Source organism: Manacus candei, unplaced genomic scaffold (assembly GCF_025592945.1).
Source record: "Manacus candei isolate 608988 ecotype Guabito, Panama unplaced genomic scaffold, ASM2559294v1 h1tg000011l, whole genome shotgun sequence".
NCBI lineage: Eukaryota > Metazoa > Chordata > Aves > Passeriformes > Pipridae > Manacus > Manacus candei.
This window is the reverse complement of record NW_026138059.1, coordinates 22,859,343-22,880,938: the sequence shown is the minus strand read 5'-3', so window position 1 is coordinate 22,880,938 and position 21,596 is coordinate 22,859,343. Positions and strand designations below refer to the sequence as shown.

The following is a 21,596-nucleotide window of genomic DNA, read 5'->3' as shown; positions in this document are numbered from 1 at the left end:
GAGCTTGTATTCTTTCCAACTGACTCATTCATTTGAACTCTTCCATGCATCATCATACCACTTAAAAGCCTTCACTTGCTAACAGTCTTCTCTGTATGCTAAGGGATGTATTACTGTATGGGTCTCTCTTCTGACAGATCTGATCCTTTGTTTACTTCTCAGTAAGAGTCTCCTTTCCTGGGCCATTTTTAGTGTAATTCTGAGCTGTTACAAGCTCTCAGCAGTAGTTATGTATATGTTATATGTACCTTGAAGAGAATGAAGTTTTTTTTAATAATTAAAGATTAAAAAATTGTGTTGTGTCTGGGAAATGTTAATTATTTCCAGAATACACTGTACTGCTTGGTGCTTATATTCAGCGATGCATGTGAAGTGTTTTCTTCAGCAGCTCTTTATTTTTGGACTTTTATCTTTTTGCTACTGCAAAAATTGCTTCTTGGAATACTATTATAGAAAATACTGTGTATTAATAAAATGTATATTCAAAAATTATGTATTTTGACTCTTGTGTCTTCACAGAACCATTCTCATGATAATTTACTAGACACCAGTGACTCAAGAAAACAAGCAACTAATCAGCATAACTACCGTACAAGATATGCAGTAGAAGAAACTACAAGGCCTGCTGAAGAGTTGGAAAATGGACACAGTTCTTCAGATGTAAGATCTGTATTCATGAGGCAATCTTACATATTCCATTTCTACTCATTAAGCTCCTGCTTCATCTAATTAAACATTATTTCTAGTGGAAACTCAAGTTACATTTTCCATTGTGCATTTCCCTTCACCTGTTTAAAAAATGATGTTGAATTAGATTTTCACATGCTGTTGTATGTTTAGTTTTGACTAAAAGATAGTTGACAAAGGGGAGAAATGCTCATTTGTAAGGGCATTTTGCAAAGTGTGTGTGTGCAATGTTAAACCTTCCTTATGTTTGTAAGCCTAGTCAGTGTGACCCATATGACCTGGCAGTGTGGTCACCAACTCTAGGTGACACTGCTTGAGCAGAGGTTGGATAATAAGACTTCCAGAAGTCCCTTCCAGCCTCAACCATTCTGTGCTTCCGTAGCTATGGTAGAGAATGAGTTAAGAATACAAGAAGTTCTTGTTTGAGTTGGGTTGAGTTTTTGTTTGATATTGATAAAGTGTGGAAATGCTACATTAAAAGACTTGAAATTATTTTCAAAAAGGTAAGCTTGCCTTTTTAAATGGAGGCTGAGAAGCACTCAGATCTCTGTTAAAGAAATGTTGCTCTACATTGTGTCTGTCCAGGCATAGATATTTTCATACTCCTTTCCATTTAAGTAAGTCCACTAAAGTAAAGGAACTATCTGCAAACTAAATCCCTTTAGCAATGTAAAGCTTCTATAATGCTGTATGTTTAGAACACGTATAAAGCCTAGAAAAGTTTTTTGTCATATTGTCACTTATTATAATTTACTTGAGTTCCAAAGAAAATGCTTTCTTTTTCTCTGCCTCTCCCTCTACCCCTCCCCAACACCCTCTGCCCCCCTTATTAGGAAGGGGAAGTAGTTGTTGCCAGTGGTGGAACATCCGAAGATGATGAAAGAGCATGGCACAGTGATGGCAGTTCTAGGTAAGTGAGAGAAAATTCCTGCCAATAAATCTTAAATAATTTTCTCTGTAAACAGTTAATGAGTAATAACTAAAACTTTTACAGATTTAGAAGAAAAGATGAACAAGAACTTAAAAGTTTCAAGGTTTAATTGTCAGTCATATTACTAACTAAAATTTAGAGAAGGTTTTGTCCTTGTTTGCTGGAACAAAAATTGTTTTCAATTGGGTTTGCAGGAGGTTAATTCTTTTCAGGGACACACACACTTCATGCATGTGGTAGCAGTTTCCTATGACTGTCAGGCTGAGCTGTGTGATACTTGGTCGGAAATTAGAGAGCAGAGATTGAGGTAGCTTCACCCATCTTTTTTATTGTTGTTGTTCGGAGCTGTTCAGAACCAGAAGTCCTTAAAGCGATATCCAGACTTCAGTGTGTATCATCTTGAATTGACCATGTAACCAGTGACCTGAGGATGCTATAAGTTAAGCTTCTGGCAAGACCGAATGATGTCAAGGCTTTTGGTTTACTACCATTTAAATTGTAGATGGAATATAGGGGTTTTAAGCATTAAGGTTTTAACTATTGAAATATTGTAGTTACCTAGACTGTTACCTGTAAGCTTGTATTGGGTTATATTGTGTAATCCAATGCACTCTGAATTGCTTTTTAACTTTTGGTTTTTAATTTCTTTTTTTCTTTGGCATGCCATACATAGTGACTATTCTAGTGATTATTCTGACTGGACAGCAGATGCGGGAATCAATTTGCAACCACCAAAGAAAATTCCTAAAATTAAAACAAAGAAAGCAGAAAGTAGTTCAGAGGATGAAGAAGGACCTGAAAAGCAGAGGAAGCAAATTAAAAAGGAAAGGAAGAAAGGTATTGAGGAGAAAGATGGACCATCAACATCACCAAAGAAGAGGAAACCCAAAGAGAGAAAACAAAAGGTTAGATGTTCTTTGTGTATTACAGGTTGCTCATTCCTGCTGATTTAGAAATAATTGGGTGAATAATTCAGTTACATATACAACTTAATATTGTCTTATTTTAAAATACATCATGACTTTTACTTGTAACATGATAATTACCAACTCTTGTAGGTCAAATGATAGATGGCTGTAATGATATGCTTTCTAAATACATTTCACTTCAGGAACACTTCCAATATCCTTATCACCATCCTTTGTCACACCAGAAACTTCCTTCCTGTGGGTATATTGAGTCTTGGTATAACATGCTGGTATTTTTTCAGCTGTGCTGACTTGTCTCCCTCTATAATTGCAATTCCTTTTAGATCTGTGCTACCATGTAATTTTTTTTTCAGTTTCTTGATCTATGATATTTGCATTATGCTTGATACTGTACCCCCATCAAGTGGAATATCACTTGATCAGGGGTTTGTTGTTGTCTGTGTTTTGTTTGCTTTCTAATATAATCACGTCATTTCAGTTCAGATGGAAATTTTCAGTGACTTTGGCTATTTTCAGTGTGTTTTTTTAGGGATTGTTTTGTTTTTGTTAGTTCTGAAAACTTCATTCTTCGTTCTTTCTTTACAGAGACCAGAAGTGATCTATCTGGTAGATCCTATTTGCTTTTGTAAACTCATAGCTTCTATTTTTGCAGTGTCAAAGGAAACTAACTGGTTTTTGGTTTATTTGTAAGATTAGGAGTCCTGGGCATTCCTTAAGATCATTATTTCAATATGTTGGCCCTCATTGAAAGGTAGACTGACAAAACCAGCTGTTCTAACATGCAGGTTGGCATAGTGTCAGATTGACTGTGAATCCGTGTTACGGCATGCAGGATGTTAGGTGGTAGTCTTTAGTCTTTGTTTAGGCTACTTTTTGTTTATTGTGCAGTCATTGGTTGTACTGTCAATACTAGTGGTATATTAGTATTTACACAGCCTGAAACCAAAAGAAGGTATCGAAAGAAGAAACCCAGGGAAGATCAGAAAAATAGATGATGGGGCGCTTTTTTAGTGATTGAAGCCTCCAGTTTAGCTCTTTATTATGAAAGACTGGTTGACAGCCTAGTATTTCCACTTAGATTAAAGCTGAACTGAGTGTTTTGGGAACCTTGCATCCATTTTTGTCCCAGTTATTGAGATGCAGATCTCTAACTCAAAAAGTATCAGGCTTAGATATTTTAGATTTTTAAAGATGAGCTGCTTCTTTCTTGAGTCACAAGAAAGTATTAGGCTGGAAAGAATTGCAGAAAATCATCTCCTTCCTCTGCCGCTAGGCTGGATTAATTATACCTGTAATTCCTAGCAGATGTTCGTCTTTGAAGCTTCCTGTGGTACATTTGACCTCCTTCCTGGGCAGAGAGCTCACAGTTGTTTCTGATAGAAAGTTTTCCTGATCCAAAATTTGGGCTTTTCATTGAGGAAAGAAGTTTTAACTATCTTTGTAGCCAGACACAAAATCTTAGGAATTAAGAAAAGAGTAGAGAAAGATTGACATTCATCTGTATTAATGCATAGGCTTCATGATCTTGAATGGTGCTTACATTTCTAATCCCCCTCCACCAAAAATCAATCTAAAAAATGATACAGCAGTGAAGAAGGGCAAGAAAGGAGCACCGAGGAAGACCAAAGGGTACAGAATATTTTTTCCTTATGTGCAGATGCAAAGAGACCAACTCTTAAAAGGGCAAGAGTTTGGATGAGATATGATTAAAAAGCTTGTATAAAACTGTCATGGTTTAGAAATTAATAAATTCAGAATTATTTCCTTCCTTCTTTTGTTACACTGAGAGGTAGCACCCAATGACACAGACATGAAGCTCAAAAAAAGAGTTATCCCATTTCACCCCTACCCTCTACAAGTAGACAAAACCCCCTAACCCACCTGGGCATGTAGTCAGGCTGTGGAAATAATTACCAAAGGACTTAGTAGAGTTTCAGAAGCTATTAGATAAAGTTACTGGGAATAGTCTCTTCCTGATGATTAATTGAGATCAGGCTTGGCTTCCAGAAGGTCCTAAACTGATGATTAATGTGTAAAGTTATAACAAGGAAAGATTTTTCTGGGTAAATGCTATTTCTTATTAACTTCCCATAATCTACCTACGAGCTAGACACTTTTCTCTGACACAGTGTAATCAGGTTTTCCCAAGATAAACCTGCTTAAACCTCAGAATTCACAAGGTGCTTCTGTGTTATTGATTTATTACAATGGAGAGGTTCTGGTTTGGGTTTTTATTGTGGGTTTTTGTTTTGTTTTGTTTTACCTATATATATGTTTTTTTCCTGTGACACACAATGGTGCACTCAAAGTACTTATCATCATTTGAAACCACATTTGAATTTATGCAATGGAATTACACTTGGAGCATCCTATTTGCAGTCTGGGAATGCGGAGTCTTCCATCAGTGGCTATATGGAGTGGTTTTCTATACCACTGTCCTAGATTGCTTTCTGTACACACACAAGATTCTGTCAGTAATTTCAAAGCAGCTTTGCATGAATGGTTGCACAACCCCCTGTTTTATCTGGCCTATTAGATACAGATGTGCAGTGTTCACAGAGAACCAGTGACTGCAGTGATCTTCATTGCATACAAGTATGTGACATGGAAATATATTCTGAAAATGCAGTTCCACAGCACTTCATAGTAAATATACAAGTGGGTAATGTGACTGTACCCAATCCAGGTCATTTTCACATGATTTACTTCTGTTTATGTGCATTAATCACTCCCTCCTTTTATGCAAGGTTACTTAATTAAAGACAGCTGTATAGTTTGGCCAAGGCAAATGTGTGAATTTGTTTAAAGAGAATTACATGTTTCAGTTTTATCTTTTTGGGCATGAGACATAGTTACTGGACTGTTACTAAATTCAGTTTTTATTAGATGAGCTCATCCCACTGCCACCCCCCCAAAAAAACCTCCAAAAGGCAGTTAAAATTTATCCTCACACTGCAATAATTTCCTTTTTACGTTAAATATACTTTAAGAAATACAGATTTTAATAGGCACTTCTCAAAATACAAGGCTTCCCCAAATGTACACAGAAAATTAATATGAATGAACTAACATTTTCTTCAGAGGCTGGCTGTGGGAGTTCTAGCAGAAAATGGCTTGACACTGGAAGAATGGCTGCCTTCAGCGTGGATTACAGACACTGTTCCTCGGCGGTGCCCATTTGTGCCACAGATGGGGGATGAGGTATTGTACTTTTTCACTCTGTATCCTTGCTTCTTTCAGCTTGTTTTTGTCCTTTTTTTTTTATCTGCGAATTTTTTCCCAGAGACATACAATCAAAATATTTTGGATTTTCTTAAAAATGTTCTTCAATCTGGCTAAAATTTGCTTTTGCTTCCTATACTTAAAAATATTCTGCATGTATTGCTTTGACTTTTTTTAAAAATTATTATTCCATGCTGTTGCAGTAGCATTCCTTCTTATACAGTCTTCAGTGTGTTAATTTCCTTATGACACCTATATACAAGTTGTGTGAGATGCTTTATGTAGTGAAAATATTCCTTAATTGTGGAGCATCTTGTATACTGAAGAATAGGTAAGAAATAATATGAAATTAAGTTTGGAACACTTACTTCAGTTTGGGACTTCAAGTAAAAGAGGAATTAAACCTCTGTAGGGAGGTTGTGGGGTTTTTGCTTGGTTTTGGGTGTGGGGTGTTATTTGGATTTTTTAAAATTCATTTATTCTGAAGAAAAACTCTGTCCTTTTCGACTTGTGTTTCTGATATCAGAAAACTGCTGGTATCTTACAGTAGAAAACCACAAGAGAAGTTTGGTATATATGTATTTTATACAAACCAGACTGTAAACACTTTGTAAACATGACCCAGATATCTCAAAATACAGTAGCAAAAGGACACCCACCAATTTCTACTTTGGAATATGTAGCAAGTGAACATTTACAGAGAATTGTATGAATAAGTAGTATCAGATGGAATGCAGTCTTGAAAGCCAGAGTCTGTGCATGTTTCTTAAAATCCCCTCAGGTTAAAATATGAGGAAATAGCTGGCTTATACTGTAATGGGTACTTTGTCTCTTTGGGGAGCACCACATTTTCTGAGGTAGTAAACAGAGTTGTTGTATAGCTCACACCTTCAGAATGCTGTTGGAGAAATACTTGACATGGTGGCAAAGTTACTTAACTTTAATCTTGAGCTAAAGCTTTTTGTAGGCGCCACCTTAAACTGAGTCAGGAGCAGAGGCTGCATGTGCAAGCAGTTTTGTTTTTACTGGATCACTTCCCTGATGCAGTTGACAGCTATATCGGCATTGCTAGTGAGGGAGGGAAGGAGCATTTCAAGTTGAGAGTTGTAAATGGAGAAAATTCTTATGGATTTATACCCTCCAACAAGCATGTTTTGGAGACAGTGCTGTTCAAAAGATCAAGTCCAAATAAATGTATTTTGTGCCTGATACTATCTGGATACAGTGAAGCAGCCAAAGATTTATCTTTACCTTACCTTACAAAGATTGATCTGACCTTACCTTTACCTTTTAGCATCGCATCGATTTAGTAACATGAACTGGTGTGTTTGGGTTGGAACCTGCTGAATAGCATGTACAGTGAGTGTGTACTAGGAATATCTAAGTAGGGTGCATCCTTTTGCTGAAAATGCTTTATATTGGCAAACAGGAAATTTCCTGTCCTGTGCCTAGAAAGTAGGAATAGTTGCTCCAACAGAGAATATGTTTGTAATCAAGCTGCTCTGTGTGAAATCCCATCTCTGATACTTGTCTTCCCCAGACTTACTTCAGATTTTACTTCAGAAAAGAAATTATTAATTTAGAAAGTTACTTTTGAGATTCACAGAAAATAAAAGGTTGGTTTAATTAGAGTAATGTGGTGAGAAGAGGTCTCGTGTGTCCTTCCAACATTTTAGTGGATGGTTGGTATGTTTTTAAGATTTGGGAGGAGGAGAGATATTTCAAATTTGTTCTCTTAAGCTGTACAAAAAAGTAAGAAAAAACAGTAGTGCTACTGTTTGTTTTTTTTTAATTTTCCTCCACTTAATTTTTTGGGAACCTGCAACTTTTGCAGGAAAACAGACTGAAAAGAAGTTGATAGAATTAGAAAGTACACACGTTGTATGGCAGTAATATGTTAGCATTTCAGCTCCTCAAAGTCTTTTTAGGGTAACTGTCACATTTCACTTCTAGGTCTACTATTTCCGACAAGGTCATGAAGCATATGTTGTAATGGCCAAGAAGAACAAAATATATAACATTAATCCCAAGAAACAACCATGGCATAAAATGGAATTGCGAGTATGACTTCTTTTTCTTTTTTTTGTTTGTATTTTAATATTGAAAAATCTAACTAACCAGAAGTAAGTTCTTGATACAGATAATTCTATTGTGCACTTAATGTTGCAAGATAAGGGGGAAAAAATTAACTTAATAGTCAAATGAAATCAGGCCTTAAACTGTACTACTTTTTCATCTGCTTGAGCAGATAAGATAGTTACACTGCTTAGCAAAATATTTCTCAAACATATTCCATTGTAAAATAATAGCTTGTTGTGGAAGACTGAATTTACATTCTTGATTTTTACATGATCTGGCAGAAATATAGTATAATCAGTATACCCATATTTTCATGTTTCAGAAAGCTATTATAGTTATCTTAACTTCAGTGGTAGTACATACTATTTTGTTTATTCCAGGAGCAAGAGCTGATGAAAATAGTTGGGATTAAGTATGAAGTGGGATTGCCTACTCTCTGCTGTCTTAAACTAGCTTTTCTTGACCCTGATACGGGTAAATTGACTGGAGGAGCATTCACCATGAAGTAAGGAAAGCAATATTATATTCAAATTGGGAGTTTTCTTGTGGTAGAGGGGGAGGAGGAAGCATGTGTGAGTTTGAAAGTTAAAAGATAACATTAATGTTAACCTTATGCTTTTGAAGTGTTGAATTTTAAGTGTTAATTTTTTTATGTAAGTGGTTATGTAAGTGGTTTATGTTCTGCTTTTGCTTTTTTATCGCTTAATAGTTGTGTGTTCTGTTGTAATTAGGTACCATGATATGCCAGATGTCATAGATTTCCTAGTTTTGAGGCAACAGTTTGATGATGCAAAGCATAGGCGATGGAATATAGGTGAGTTGTGTGGGGAGGTTTGTTTTGTGGTTTTGTTGGGTTTTTTTAAGTGTCTAGCTATTTTCATGATAACTTTTTTAAAAGTAGGTTATGGTAAATAAGTCCTAATACTGTGCTGAAGTCAGAGAATAAGCTCTGCTTGTATTTAGATCGGGAGTCCTACTTTGTCCTTCCTACTGAAGGGGCAGCAAGCCAACAAAATACTGAAGGTCATTGTAAAAGCAAGTGCAAAGAAAATGTCATTTGTGTGTTTGTAGAGAGGAATTAAGGGTACTTTTCACGAATACGGTGTTTATTGCTAACTGATAATTTATTGTAGCCTATATATTGTTTTTGTCTTTTTTTTTTTAATTGAAAGCCCTCTTAAAACTGCATTGCTGCTAGAATTATTTTTTTTTTTCAATTCCTGAAGTTTCTACTGGAAATATGGAACACCTTCTCCAAAATTTGAAATTGATCTCTAGATTGTACAAAGAGAATGCTCTTTCCATCTCTTTATACTTCTTTAATTCCATTTTAAACCTTGTAGTTTAGTGTCATTGAAGCATATATAGTTGTAATTCACTACCATGTGATATGGGAATTACTTTGATTCTTTTTACTTTGCCTGTGCATAGTTATTTTGAAGTCTTGGATACTGGAAGAATGTCCATGATTAGGTCCTCCAATCAGCTCTATTTCCTAGTCATCTTTTCCATATGATGACAAAGATTACCTTTCAGTAATGAAGTCTAACTAGAGGTAGAGAAAGCTGCATTATGACAAAATGATCCTTTGAAGTGATGTTTTTTTTTTTTCAGGAGATCAGGTAATATGTAAATTCTGATTCATTAAAACAGCCTTAGATTGTCCCTGAAACATAAAAGGTTAAGCAAGTATTACTGATTCTCCAGAGTACAGGATTGAATCTATTCGCCTAAGAGAAATCTGTATATGAAACAATATGTTCAGAATTATTGGCACTGTTAAGTCCTTTCCAGTATTTCAGTATATTCTATGGTGTGATATTCTCCCAAAAGTAAAACAGTGATAGCCTTCCTTTTTGTTTTTTATTTGAAGTAGATCTCAGTGCTGTTTTTGAAGTGCTGTCCTCTCCAAAGTTCATTGGTTCATTGTAGCTAAGTAACCTGAAGAAATTACATAGATGGATGTTAAAAGCTATTTTTTTGTTTGTTGTGGGTTTTGTTTGGTTTTTTTGTGGGTGTTTGTTTGTTTGTTTCTTACCTGACTTTTCTGCCAGGAAACAGGAAGTGATCTCCCGTCCTTTGATATCCTTGCTTAGGTTGTTTGCCTTAGCAGTAGATGTATAAATTACATGATACCATAGGAATAAGTTCATCTCATTATCTCATATTTACAGTATGTTGTCCAAAAAGACAGCTAGTCTTCAGTTCTATAAGGAATTTGGTGAAGACCATAGGCTTCTGATCCAGTAGGAACTGTAAACCTTGTTTTCTTCTTTAAAGATCATTTCAGTTTAATGATCTCTTAAGAGACAAGGTTGATCAACATTGACTGTCACCATGCTTTGCTGTTTCCTGATCCATGGTCTTGTTCTCTGTCATGCAATACATGTTTTCCCACATGATCACAGCAGCATAAGAAGAATTATGGCTATACTTGAACAGTCTAGCCAGCAGTCATCTGTCAGCTGTTGTGATAGAAATCCAGGAGTAGAGGAGGGGTAGCATCTCCTTCCTGGGCTGGCAACTGTGTTTTGAGAAACTTGCACTGTGGGAAAAATCGGAGCTACACAAAAAGTATTGAAAGTGTCAGAACCTTCTATAAACCTTTATTCAACGTAAATAATATGAGTTTCAGGCCAATAATGTCTCATACCAGCTTGTAACTCTGACAAGTGCATGTTAGAGTTCATTCTTCAATTTGTCTTTTGGGTGGTAAAAATAGTGGTAAAATCATCTCCTTTGTAACGTATGAAATGGTAAAGCAGAGCTTGCAAAGACACCGCTGTTAAAGCTGTTACTGCTCTTCCAGGAGCCTTCCAGAGCATTACCCTGCTCTCTGTATATGTATTTTACCAAGTGTCTGCTTGTGTACTTGACAAAAATCATGCACTGCTTTGTTGCACTGTGGAACACAGTATAATAAATGTTTCTTGAAAGTAGATCATATTTTCTTCCAGGATAAGGAGAAATGCCTTAGAAGTATGTATGAAACTCTGTTCCTAACTGTTTAACCACAGAAATCTGAAATCCCCAAGACTGATCTGACATGCTCAGGTTTCTTGAACTTTTACCACAGCTTTTTATCAACAAACTGGTTTTTTATTTTGTTTTGATTTTGGGTTTTTGTTTGTTTGTTTGTTTTGTTTTCATGTTTATGCAGTTTTTGGTTTGTCTTCACGAAAAGACTACTGTTACTATCTTTTCTTATTCATCTATAATTTCTAGCACTTAGCCTAAAAATCAGTATTTTTATAGGTACTACTTGGAGAGTCACTGGATATAAAATTTATTCATTTAAAATAAAGGATCAGCCCTTATTTACATTTTTGATCTTTCATTTCACATATTTTCTGGTATACTTGGTACAGTTCAGCACAATTAGGACTATTAATGGAAGCTTTATAATTGTCCTGGAATTACTTGCAATTCAATTTAAAATTTTAAAAAAAGTGCAGTAAAGAAAGCAAACCATTTTTGAAACAATATTTATTTCCTATTAATTCAGACAACTGCAGCAAGCATTTGGGCACAGGGTGGATGTATTGAAATGGAATAAATACTGCAGCAGTTAAGAAAGTGTGTATATATTCAAATCTCATTAAGACAAAATGTGCAGTTCTTGGGATCACAGACTTAAATTACATTTGTTCTTGTATTGAGCGGACTGAACACTACATTAAAAATTGTTTCTAAATTTTGTGGCATGTGTTATAGAAAATGTTAGCATTTACGATGGTGTGTAATACATGCATTCTCATGTGTAATTTTTTTAACAATGCTTCTGACATTTTTTCTCAGCTAGGTGAATGCTTTGCAGTAGTAAAACCATTTAAAGTCATAGTAAATTACTTTGCTAACCTTTTGAGCAAGCTTTAATGAATTTTATTCTATTATCAGTCAGATTGCCTGCATAGTAAAGGAACGAACTTATTGGATTACATTTGGGTCGCAGAAACTAAGGAGGAGGAGCTCAGCAGCATGTAAAATATTCCCTGTACAGAAGTGTCATAGTGCTCAGTTATTTCAAGATAGCATGTAATGTTTAATGAAAGTAGATTTGAGTCTTAAAGGTATAGCATGTAAACTGTGTGTGAAATTAGGAAATAAATTCATATGTAAAGAGTATGTAGATAAATTTGCAAATTGTTATTTTTCTAAAATTTTGTATTAACTTTTGGTTAAAAAACAATCTTCAGAAAGAATTTAATAATTTTTTTAAACTGAGCTATGACTCATGTTTGCCTGTTGATCGTGTAAGTGTTCAAATGGATTTCTGTATTCAAGATCAAACCAGAGATACCTAAATATTGCTTTTCTTGGAGGGTAAGGTGCCTTGTATTGATGAAATTATTTTATGTTTTTACCTAGGTGATCGTTTCAGGTCAGTGATAGATGATGCTTGGTGGTTTGGAACAATTGAAAGCCAGGAACCTCTTCAACCTGATTATCCTGATAGCTTATTTCAGTGCTACAATGTCTGGTTAGCAAATTTATCTTCAGTCTTTTATTTTAATTAGTTACTTCATTTGAAGTACTGACTGAGTAGCTTGCTTTCATTAAACTCAGTCATGCATCTCACTGTACCAGTTTATTATAGTATTCTGTGGTGTATAGATAAATTATGTTACAAACATTAAATAATTTCAATGTTGAAGCAATATTAGTAGGTAATTTAAGTGTGGTTATTTTCAAGCTGGGACAATGGTGACACTGAGAAGATGAGCCCCTGGGACATGGAGCTGATACCAAGTAATGGTATGGTACCTTAATATAATTTGCTTTACAAGTGCATTTAAAGTAAAAAAAATGTTATATGGTTTTACATAAACAATCCTGTTTCTCTTGGAGTGTGACGAAGTGCCACAAACCAATTGCATTTAAAGAAAATCTTTAAATCAACTATTAAACTGAAAGTGGATTGAGATAAAAGAACTGGGAAAATACACAGCCATACTTAGACAAACTAACTGTATATTAAAAATAAAAATATTACAAAAATTATAATAGATAGTGTAACAAACAGTTAAAGTTAACTGTAATGTAAAGTTAACTGTTAATGTAACAAACAGTTGAAGTTAACTGTGTGTACAGTGAGGGAGGATTGGAGATAAACCAATGCCCAGTGTCAGCTTGAGGAAGCTGCCTTCTCTAAGACATGTCACTGTGCCTGCAGACATCCAGTGCAGTGCAGATGCAACATGTACCTGTGAGACACTTTAGTAATAGTAAGATTTGCTTCCTGTCTGGTCCAGCACGTGTGGCAGATACACATGCTGCAGAGTGGACAGCATAGCATGGGCACTGTTCACAGACAAAAATGTAGTATTTCTTCTTTTCTCACATAGGATATTGTTATTGATGGGGTTTTTTTTAAGACTTCATAGAACTGATTAAAAACCAAAGTAGAATCTGCATTTTTTACTTGTGTTTTCCATGATACGTTTGATAACATTGTCACTCATAAGTAATCATAAATAATTCTTAATTATTTTAAGTTGTAAATGTGTTCATTTCAACTTTTCACTTTAGTTCAACTCTTCTTTTAGTGGGTACCTCTGTCATAAATAAAATACAGGCATTGGAGTAATAACATGACTAAAATAAATAATCAAAATAGGCAATTAGCCCCTGTTTACTTTCTATTAGAAGCTAATTCATGTTGTCTTAAGGAAGGAGAAAACGTTTTCAGGTAAAGGATAGATACTTATTAAGATAGCTAAACGTGCACCTGATTTTTGGCTATATGTACAAATATTACCAATTGTTACACCTTCTATAAAAATATAAAAAATGTAAGAGGAACACTTTACATCATACTTTAAAAATCTTCTCTTACTTTATAAATTGTCAAAGTTGGTAAGTCCTCAAGGGTGTCAGGGTGATAACACTGTTAATTTGCGTGCTCTGGTTTTTAGCATTTTAACTCACAAAACTCTGACAAGGTGGAACCATTACCTGGAGAATTTTTTAGCATCAATGTCAAAGTTGTTATCTTAAACTTCATCTGAAAACCATGTGCCATTCCTTACTAGAATAACTTATTACCAAGAATATTGGGGTTTAACTCAAAATAACTCCAAAACCAAAGACAAGTTTTAACTGTGTTAAAGGAGTGTCTTAGTTCCAAAATGAATTTTACATTTAGCTATTCAGAAGAGGATAAATCTTGTTTGAAGGAACTCTTGTACACCAAACTGTGTTGTAAGGATTTAAATTTATCACACAGTAATATACAGGAAGGATACTGGATGCATCCAGAATGTTTTTGAGCAAATCAAGAAGTATGCATTTGTTTTAGTTAGTAAAAATTATTATATGATATCTTTGATTTACAGGTATATGTATTACACAAGGTACAAATATTTACGTCTTATTTAGTTTTCATATTACATTCCAGCTGTATTTCCAGAAGAACTGGGAACTAGTGTTCCTTTAACAGATGATGAACGTAGAACACTGCTCTACAAACCTCTGGATGGAGAGTGGGGTTCCAGGACCCGAGATGAGGAGTGTGACCGAATTATTGCAGGGATAAACCAACTGATGACTCTAGGTAAATTCTGAATGATATGGGAAGCGTTTTTGGTTTATATTTTTGCTCATGTGCACTTCTGAAATTACCAAACGAATGTGATAAAATACACCTTTAACCTCTTGATTAACTGGAACAAAACTTTCTCATTTCCTTAGTTATGCAAAATGCTGAGGAAAACATAACTGATTAACTTGGGAAAAACCACTTGCTTTTGGTTGTAGAGCAATTGCTGTTTACAGGCAGTTTCTGAAAAGGTAATTGTTAAAATGTTTAACACATCACTGCAACGTTTACCTTAATCAAAGATGGGTGTCTCAGTGGAGATCCATCAGTGAAATACAGGCTGAATCATAAGTCTTCTGTATGTCTTTGTGGTGAACAATTGGTGTTAAGTCAGCAGTCATAGCTTTTGTGCTAACAATGGTCATAAATTAAACATATAAATAGTCACAGATACTTTTTTTTTAAATGATTTTTTTGAAATACTTGATGCAAACCAGAAAACTCAATTCTTGAAATAATTCAGATTACCTGTATATCCCACATGGCTTCTCTGATGACATACTGCATAAGAAGCTTCCCTTTCCTTCCAAAAGAAAGGAATTACCTGTACAGCGTAGTAAAACAAGTTAGAGATTTATGTTCAAAGAAATTGTGAGGAAATGAAATTTGAGTTATTTTCACTGTACCTTCTGAGAGTACTGGTTTTACATTTTGCATTATGTTGTATGATGTACTGCTTAGTTTGAGATTTAGTTATAGTATGTGTGGTGCATATTGGTACGAAGCAGCAGTTTCTAGAACATTCAAAAAAGTAAACAGCTCCTAGTAGAAGAGCAGTCTGTTTAGCAACAACATATTTTCTGTTTTTAAAGACTTTTGAAAGAGACTTTAAAGGTGGTTTTATGGGTTTGTATTGCAGTATTTTTCCTTGAGTATAAAATATTAGAATGATGTGTGTCTAAATGCTCGTGATGGTTCTAAGCATAGGAGGGAAAAAAACAACTCTGTTTAGGTGCACAGACTTAAATTGCTCAGCGGTCCAATAGCATTATGGTAGATTGATTTTTAGGCTTCCTTTCTGTTAGGTAGGGACAGGATATTGTCTTTCTGTTTTATTTTGAGCATGGATTTTACCCACCTCTTATGGAGGTTGAAATAGCTCTGTAATTTTTATGGTAAGAATTTAATGTGTTGCTTTGTTTAAAGTTGCTAGAGTGGCAATATAAAATAAAATGCAACAAGCCTGTGTTTTAAATAGCGATACTGAATTGCAAGCCTTCCAATGTGTATAATTTGTATATTCAAACCTACTTTTCAAATTTGTATATTATACAAGAGCTTGACCTATCTCTGGGGAGTGTGGTGCTTCATGCCCAACAGAATGGGTAGTCACTGCAGTGACTGTACTTACAGCACACACCTCAGCAAGCACTCTTTTAAGTAGAATATCAGAATATATTTGGAATATCTAGGGTAGTTACTGTTACTTTTGGGAAACTGCTACACATTTCAAACGTGAGGAAATAGCATATGTTGCCTGGGGGTGAATCTTGAAACTGCCATGGGACTTTTGTGGTATATAACTGTGGTTTTTTTTTTCATTGCATCTAGATATTGCTTCTGCATTTGTGGCACCTGTGGATCTTCAAGCTTACCCAATGTATTGCACTGTTGTGGCATATCCCACAGACCTCAGTACCATTAAGCAGAGACTGGAAAGCAGATTTTACAGGTTAGATCCAAGTCTCAGTTCCTTCTGTGGTATACTGCCAGCTGTATTTTTGGTAGCTCTTTGTCTTGTAACACCAAACTCTAGGAGATGGGTGCAGGTGTGCGCTTTTAATTTTTTCCATCTTCTATCCTTGATCTATGTTTCCATTTTCTGAAACTCTAAAAAGGATTGAACGTCTGTTCCAAAAATGTATTTTAAAATTAAATAGCATTTAAATTCCTCCTTATCCAAAAGACTTGTTCCATGTGAGATTCAAATTGCAAGGTTAGTAAAATGACTTTTAGTCCAAAGGATTAAGTTTCCACTTCATAGTTAAAAAAAAGAAATCTTAAAGATATCACAGGTGGGTTTTTTTGTCCTAATGTGCTTTAAAAAAAAATAAATCTTGCATTATCACTTAAGCAGCTACACAGAATCTGGCTTCTTAAATTATTGGTGTTGAATTACTGGAATTGTTGCACAGCACCGAAAATAAGTCTAGTCTTTTTGACACTGTTTTGATGTTTTCCTAAACTGTGATTGCAATTGCTGTTGGGGTTTTTGTTTATTTTTTTTTGGAAATAGTTTGGTTTTTATTTGGGTTGGGTTTTTTTCAGTAAGTATTATCTATGTAGCAGTATAGTCCTTTAAATTACTTCTGTTTCTTTGAGTTCTTGGGCTATTTCTAATTTGAAAATCAGTGTTCCTCTAATAGTTCTTTTGAATAAATATGGCTAGCATTTTGTTTTGGCACAAATTTCAAAGTCCATTTGTAGTGATTTATATATGCTAAATGAAGATTGAATTCTAAATTAAATTTGCTTTTTCATTTTCAAAAAAGCACCTGTTTTTTATCATTATAATGAATATTGAACTTAGGTTGTTCCATGTTTATTATGTGATGTGAGTCAATCCAGCTTTTTGCCTCTATAATGCACTGCTTTGCCATCAGGTGGAGAGGACTTTTTGCTGGATTTTGTTTCCATTTTCAAAAGAGTAAGCAGTTATTTTTCATAATCAACACACCATCAATAAATTAAGTTTTATTAGTTTGTAGTATTGCCATGACCTGGTTAAATAATAAGCAGTCACCCTGTGTTGTGGTTTCACGTTAATTTTTTTTCTTTTACTTTGTGTGGGCTTTTCAGATCACTTGTGGTTTTGGTAGCTTTTCATGAGGCTTACCTTAAAACTTATTTGTCTTTCCTGAACCAGGAGTCCTAGCATGCCTGTGTGTTTCAAAATGATGCAAAACAAAACAGAAAAAAATTATCTTTCCTAGTGACTGCTGGCATTGTATAAAACTAAATGCTGGACCCAAGATCATTATTAAATTGCATCTAAATGCTCATGCTACGCTAAACATGTTAAATGATCCTCCACCTAACTCTACAAAACCTTTGCGCAGCATTTCTTTTCATTTTGGGCTTTTTTAGTATGAAAATACAAGATTGTATGTGTTTGTAACTTTTATGCTGTCAGAGTTTTTTGGTTTTTTTTTTAGATTTGGATCTATTTTTTCCAGTTATTTTGTGCATCATTTTTTATAATGTGGCTATTCTATAGTTAGGTCATCAAATAAGAGTGGTGTGAGGATCTGATTGTTGTCTATTCGTCAGAAAAATGTATAGTTTAAAAACATTTTTATTACTGTTTTTAATCCTTAGCTGTGAGTTCAGAGCTGATACAGGATGGGTTTTGTGTATCTTAAAGGAATAATAAAAGGTGAGATGTCACAGCTGAATTTTCCTAAGGGCTGTCAGCTGTATATTCTTAAAGCCATTTGTATAGATTGCACAGAACTATAGCATGAGAACTGGAAGCCTGAGGAAGCTGCCTTCTGCTTCTGCTGGTCACATAGGGCAGCATATGGCAATGTGCACACTGATGTAATGGAAAACAGTGGTGGATGGGAAGAAGGATGTAATGTTTTCTCCCCCTGTTCATATACATTGCTAGAAATGAAGTCTTTATTTTTTTCCTTGTCTTTTCCCCCGACTGTTCACGTCCAGGCGCCTTTCTTCATTAATGTGGGAAGTCCGGTACATTGAACATAACACTCGCACATTTAATGAACCTGGAAGTCCTATTGTCAAATCTGCCAAATTTGTTACAGATCTTCTGCTACACTTCATAAAGTGAGTTGCTTAGTAGGTTGGTTGTTATTCCTATCTCTTACCCTGAGATATTTAGCCTTTTCAGATCTGTATCTTAAAGTAAGGTGGTTCTGCAGCTTGAATAAGCCTGTTGTCTGCTGTTGGGGCAGAAAAGAATAAAGCTTGTCTTGACACAGAATTCATAAGTTTGCAAAACAAGATAAAGTTCTATAATACACTGATTGGCATAGATTGGCATAGCATTTTATTTCAAGAGACTTTCTCCTAAATGATAAGAATGGAGTTATACATATACTCATTGGTAAGTTATGAGTTCTGATTTTGTCTACATGAACATAATTATGGGCATTTAATTCCAAAGTCTAGATTACAATTGATAATGTGATTGAAGATGGTGTTTAATATGTATGCAAGGTAAAAATTGGAGGCTTTGTAGTTGACAGAAGCAGTAGTTGTCTTTCAAATGTTCTTTTTTTATTATTGTCTATAGAAAAACTTAATGAGAAATGTTTAAGATTTTTCAGTCAGTTGACACATCTACAGATCTAAAGTTTGTAAGAAGAACTTACTGTGTCCACTGCCTTGATTTGCTTGTACACAGTGAGGACTGTTATTCCCACCTTATAGAAACAGCAAAATACTTCATTAGTTTAACAAAAAATCATGACATTTTCAGTGATTTACTTTCTTAGTTACATTGAAATTGTTAAATTGAATCGTGTTCTTTTCTATTTCACGTGTTCTTAAAAAACATCAGAACTGCGTTATGTATTTGGAAATCTAGGACTGTGACTCCATACAAAAATTTTTGATATATTCAGTGCCTGTGATTTCTGATATTGTCTGGAGAATGAAAAAGAGTGAAATACTTCAGATGTTAAAAGTTTTGGTGAAATATACGCCATTAGGAAAAGATATGTATCTAAAGAGTTTGTCTATTACTGATTTTGTTCTTTAACATCTGATCATTCTACATGATTTTTTTCTGATTAATTAAGCAGCTCAGGGTTTTTCAAAGTGTATGTTTTTAATTGGTTTAGCTAAATTAATGCAACACATAGATATTCTTATTTAATAATGGCCTATAGCTTGAGTCTATTAATATACTAATTTAAGTGAACTAGCAATTGATATAAAGTCCAGACTTTTCTTTGTTTCTATGGTTCTAACTGTGAGGTAGAAGGCCTAGACCATGGAAAGCAAAGCCCATGGTTCTAATGAGAGTGCATCTGAGAACCTAAGGCTTAGTCTCTTAAGTTACTTAAGTCTCTTGAAAAACCGAAAAGGGGGAGGAGAGGGTGTTGATGTTGCTTTATCTTTTTTCACCTTCTCTCCCAGCTTTTATAGGTAATTGCAATAGCCTGTATTATGGTGTTAAGAGTTACTGAGTGTTTACAGTTAAAAGTGGTAGAAGTGTCATAAACCACTTTTTTCCCAGTGGTTTAGATTGCTACATAGTAGAACACCTTGAGGCTTTCCTTTGTATAGGAGCTTTTTATATTAAACAGGAATTGAAAATTACTGTGTTTTAATGAATTAATTATGCAGGTTTATGCAATAACAGTGTTAGTCCTTACACAAATGAACATTGCATTTCAAATGTCTTACATTGTGGGTGCTAATGTATTAAATTGCACTTTTGTACAATAAATTCACTGTAACGCTTCTTAAAAAGCTAGATGGTCCCCAAAGCCCTTTATGTGGCATAGTATTAGATTTTTCTAATGCCGATAAGTTTATGGTAAAGGGTTATAATTTTTAATTTTAAAACGTTGACACTGTTAAGTGATCTATATTTGACAGAGTGCAGATAATATTTTACAACTTTTGAGCAGATGACTAGCTTGACTTATTACTGCAGTTGTCTTAGTATTTGTATAGCAGTAAACACATTCTTATTTGGGAATGATTGCATATATATTTTCCATATCCTGGGAAAATTACAACTGATTCCTTAGGTGAAGATGGAAGATAAATATTAGCTTATATTTCTTTTTACACAGAGACCAGAGTTGCTATGACATAATTCCATTATACAATGCAATGAAGAAGAAAGTGTTGTCTGACTCTGATGAGGTAAGTGGTTGTGTCTTAGACATTGGCATTGATACGCTGGAGAAATGGGATCACTGTCTCTGTCCTATGGAAGACCAAAGTACTGGTTTCAGTCACTGTAAGGGAGTGGGGTGTACTTCTCTGTCAAAATGTTTCTTTTTGTCAGCTGGGAAACTGGGTGAAAATCCAGCCTCCTGTCCTCCTTTAGTGCAGAGAACTTTAATGGATTGCTGAAGAATTTAGATGCTGCTTAGATTTCTGAGAGGTTCTCAAAACTGACAGTCACATGAAATGCTTCTCAAAGGGACAGGAGTAGGACTATAAAGACTCAAATTATAAATTAAGTATAAAAGAATTCATCTACTCATATATGCTTATATTTTTTAACCTTTTTGTGCGACTCATTATCTTGCTCAAAGGAAGAAGAGAAAGATACAAATGTGCCTGGCACTTCCACTAGAAAAAGAAAGGTAAATATTCTTAAGACTTTTTTATTTGTATTTTGTAGTCCTATAAATAACTATAAATGTATTTGTAAACCATGAAATGTAAAACTGAAAATGTTTTTATTATTGTGTAATATCAGCATTTTGAAAGTTTTAAACTTAGTGATGTGTTGCTCTACTGAGCTGTTCAATGTAAAAGCATTTCTGTCTGTGCTGCTGCATGTTGTGAATTTATTTATATCCTTGGAAACCTTTTTTGTTAGATTTTGTAAATGCAGCTAGTTTATTTAATGTACACCAGACAACATTGTCATTTCAGGATCATCAGCCAAAGCGGCGGCTACGTAATAGAGCTCAGTCATATGACATTCAGTCATGGAAGAAGCAATGCCAGGAGCTGCTGAATCTCATTTTTCAGTGTGAAGACTCTGAACCATTTCGACAACCAGTGGATCTTCTTGAGTATCCAGTGAGTATTTTAGAGCAAGAAAGCTGGCTACAATCCAGTTCTTAGGTGGTAGGTTGTGTTTTTTCTGGCTTTGACCATATTTCCATCTCTTTCAATTGGATCTTCAGGCAGCTGCAGTAACAGAATTTTTTTTCAGTGCTTCACTGTCACTTGATAATAATTTATATCATCTTTTTAAAGTAATTTCAAAATAAGTTATACTTCTCTGCTCTCTCAGATACTTAACTTGCAAAATGTTTTATATTCAGAGATACCTATGTTGTTAAGTAAATTACAACTTCTAAAGTAAATTACAGTTTTTGCAATTAAGATGTCTTTCATTTTCTGAGTGAAAAATAGTCATATATGAAACCCATATGTTTGGTTGTTGAATGTGACGTGTCAGGGATCATTGTTTTTTATTCAGAAGTAT

At 34.6% G+C, this 21,596-nt stretch overlaps 1 protein-coding gene across 1 annotated transcript in view; it reads left to right on the top strand.

The window, feature by feature from the left end:
* PHIP (pleckstrin homology domain interacting protein) overlaps window positions 1-21,596 on the top strand; it is a 107,629-nt gene that overhangs the window by 73,442 nt on the left and 12,591 nt on the right. The window contains exons 21-35 of the mRNA XM_051778004.1: window positions 520-660; window positions 1,521-1,597; window positions 2,292-2,523; window positions 5,629-5,748; window positions 7,723-7,830; window positions 8,229-8,353; window positions 8,580-8,662; window positions 12,217-12,328; window positions 12,542-12,603; window positions 14,246-14,401; window positions 15,998-16,118; window positions 18,110-18,235; window positions 20,218-20,290; window positions 20,689-20,739; window positions 21,035-21,184. Of these exons, the coding sequence (XP_051633964.1) occupies window positions 520-660; window positions 1,521-1,597; window positions 2,292-2,523; window positions 5,629-5,748; window positions 7,723-7,830; window positions 8,229-8,353; window positions 8,580-8,662; window positions 12,217-12,328; window positions 12,542-12,603; window positions 14,246-14,401; window positions 15,998-16,118; window positions 18,110-18,235; window positions 20,218-20,290; window positions 20,689-20,739; window positions 21,035-21,184 (1,737 nt within the window). The remainder of the gene's footprint in view (window positions 1-519; window positions 661-1,520; window positions 1,598-2,291; window positions 2,524-5,628; window positions 5,749-7,722; window positions 7,831-8,228; window positions 8,354-8,579; window positions 8,663-12,216; window positions 12,329-12,541; window positions 12,604-14,245; window positions 14,402-15,997; window positions 16,119-18,109; window positions 18,236-20,217; window positions 20,291-20,688; window positions 20,740-21,034; window positions 21,185-21,596) is intronic.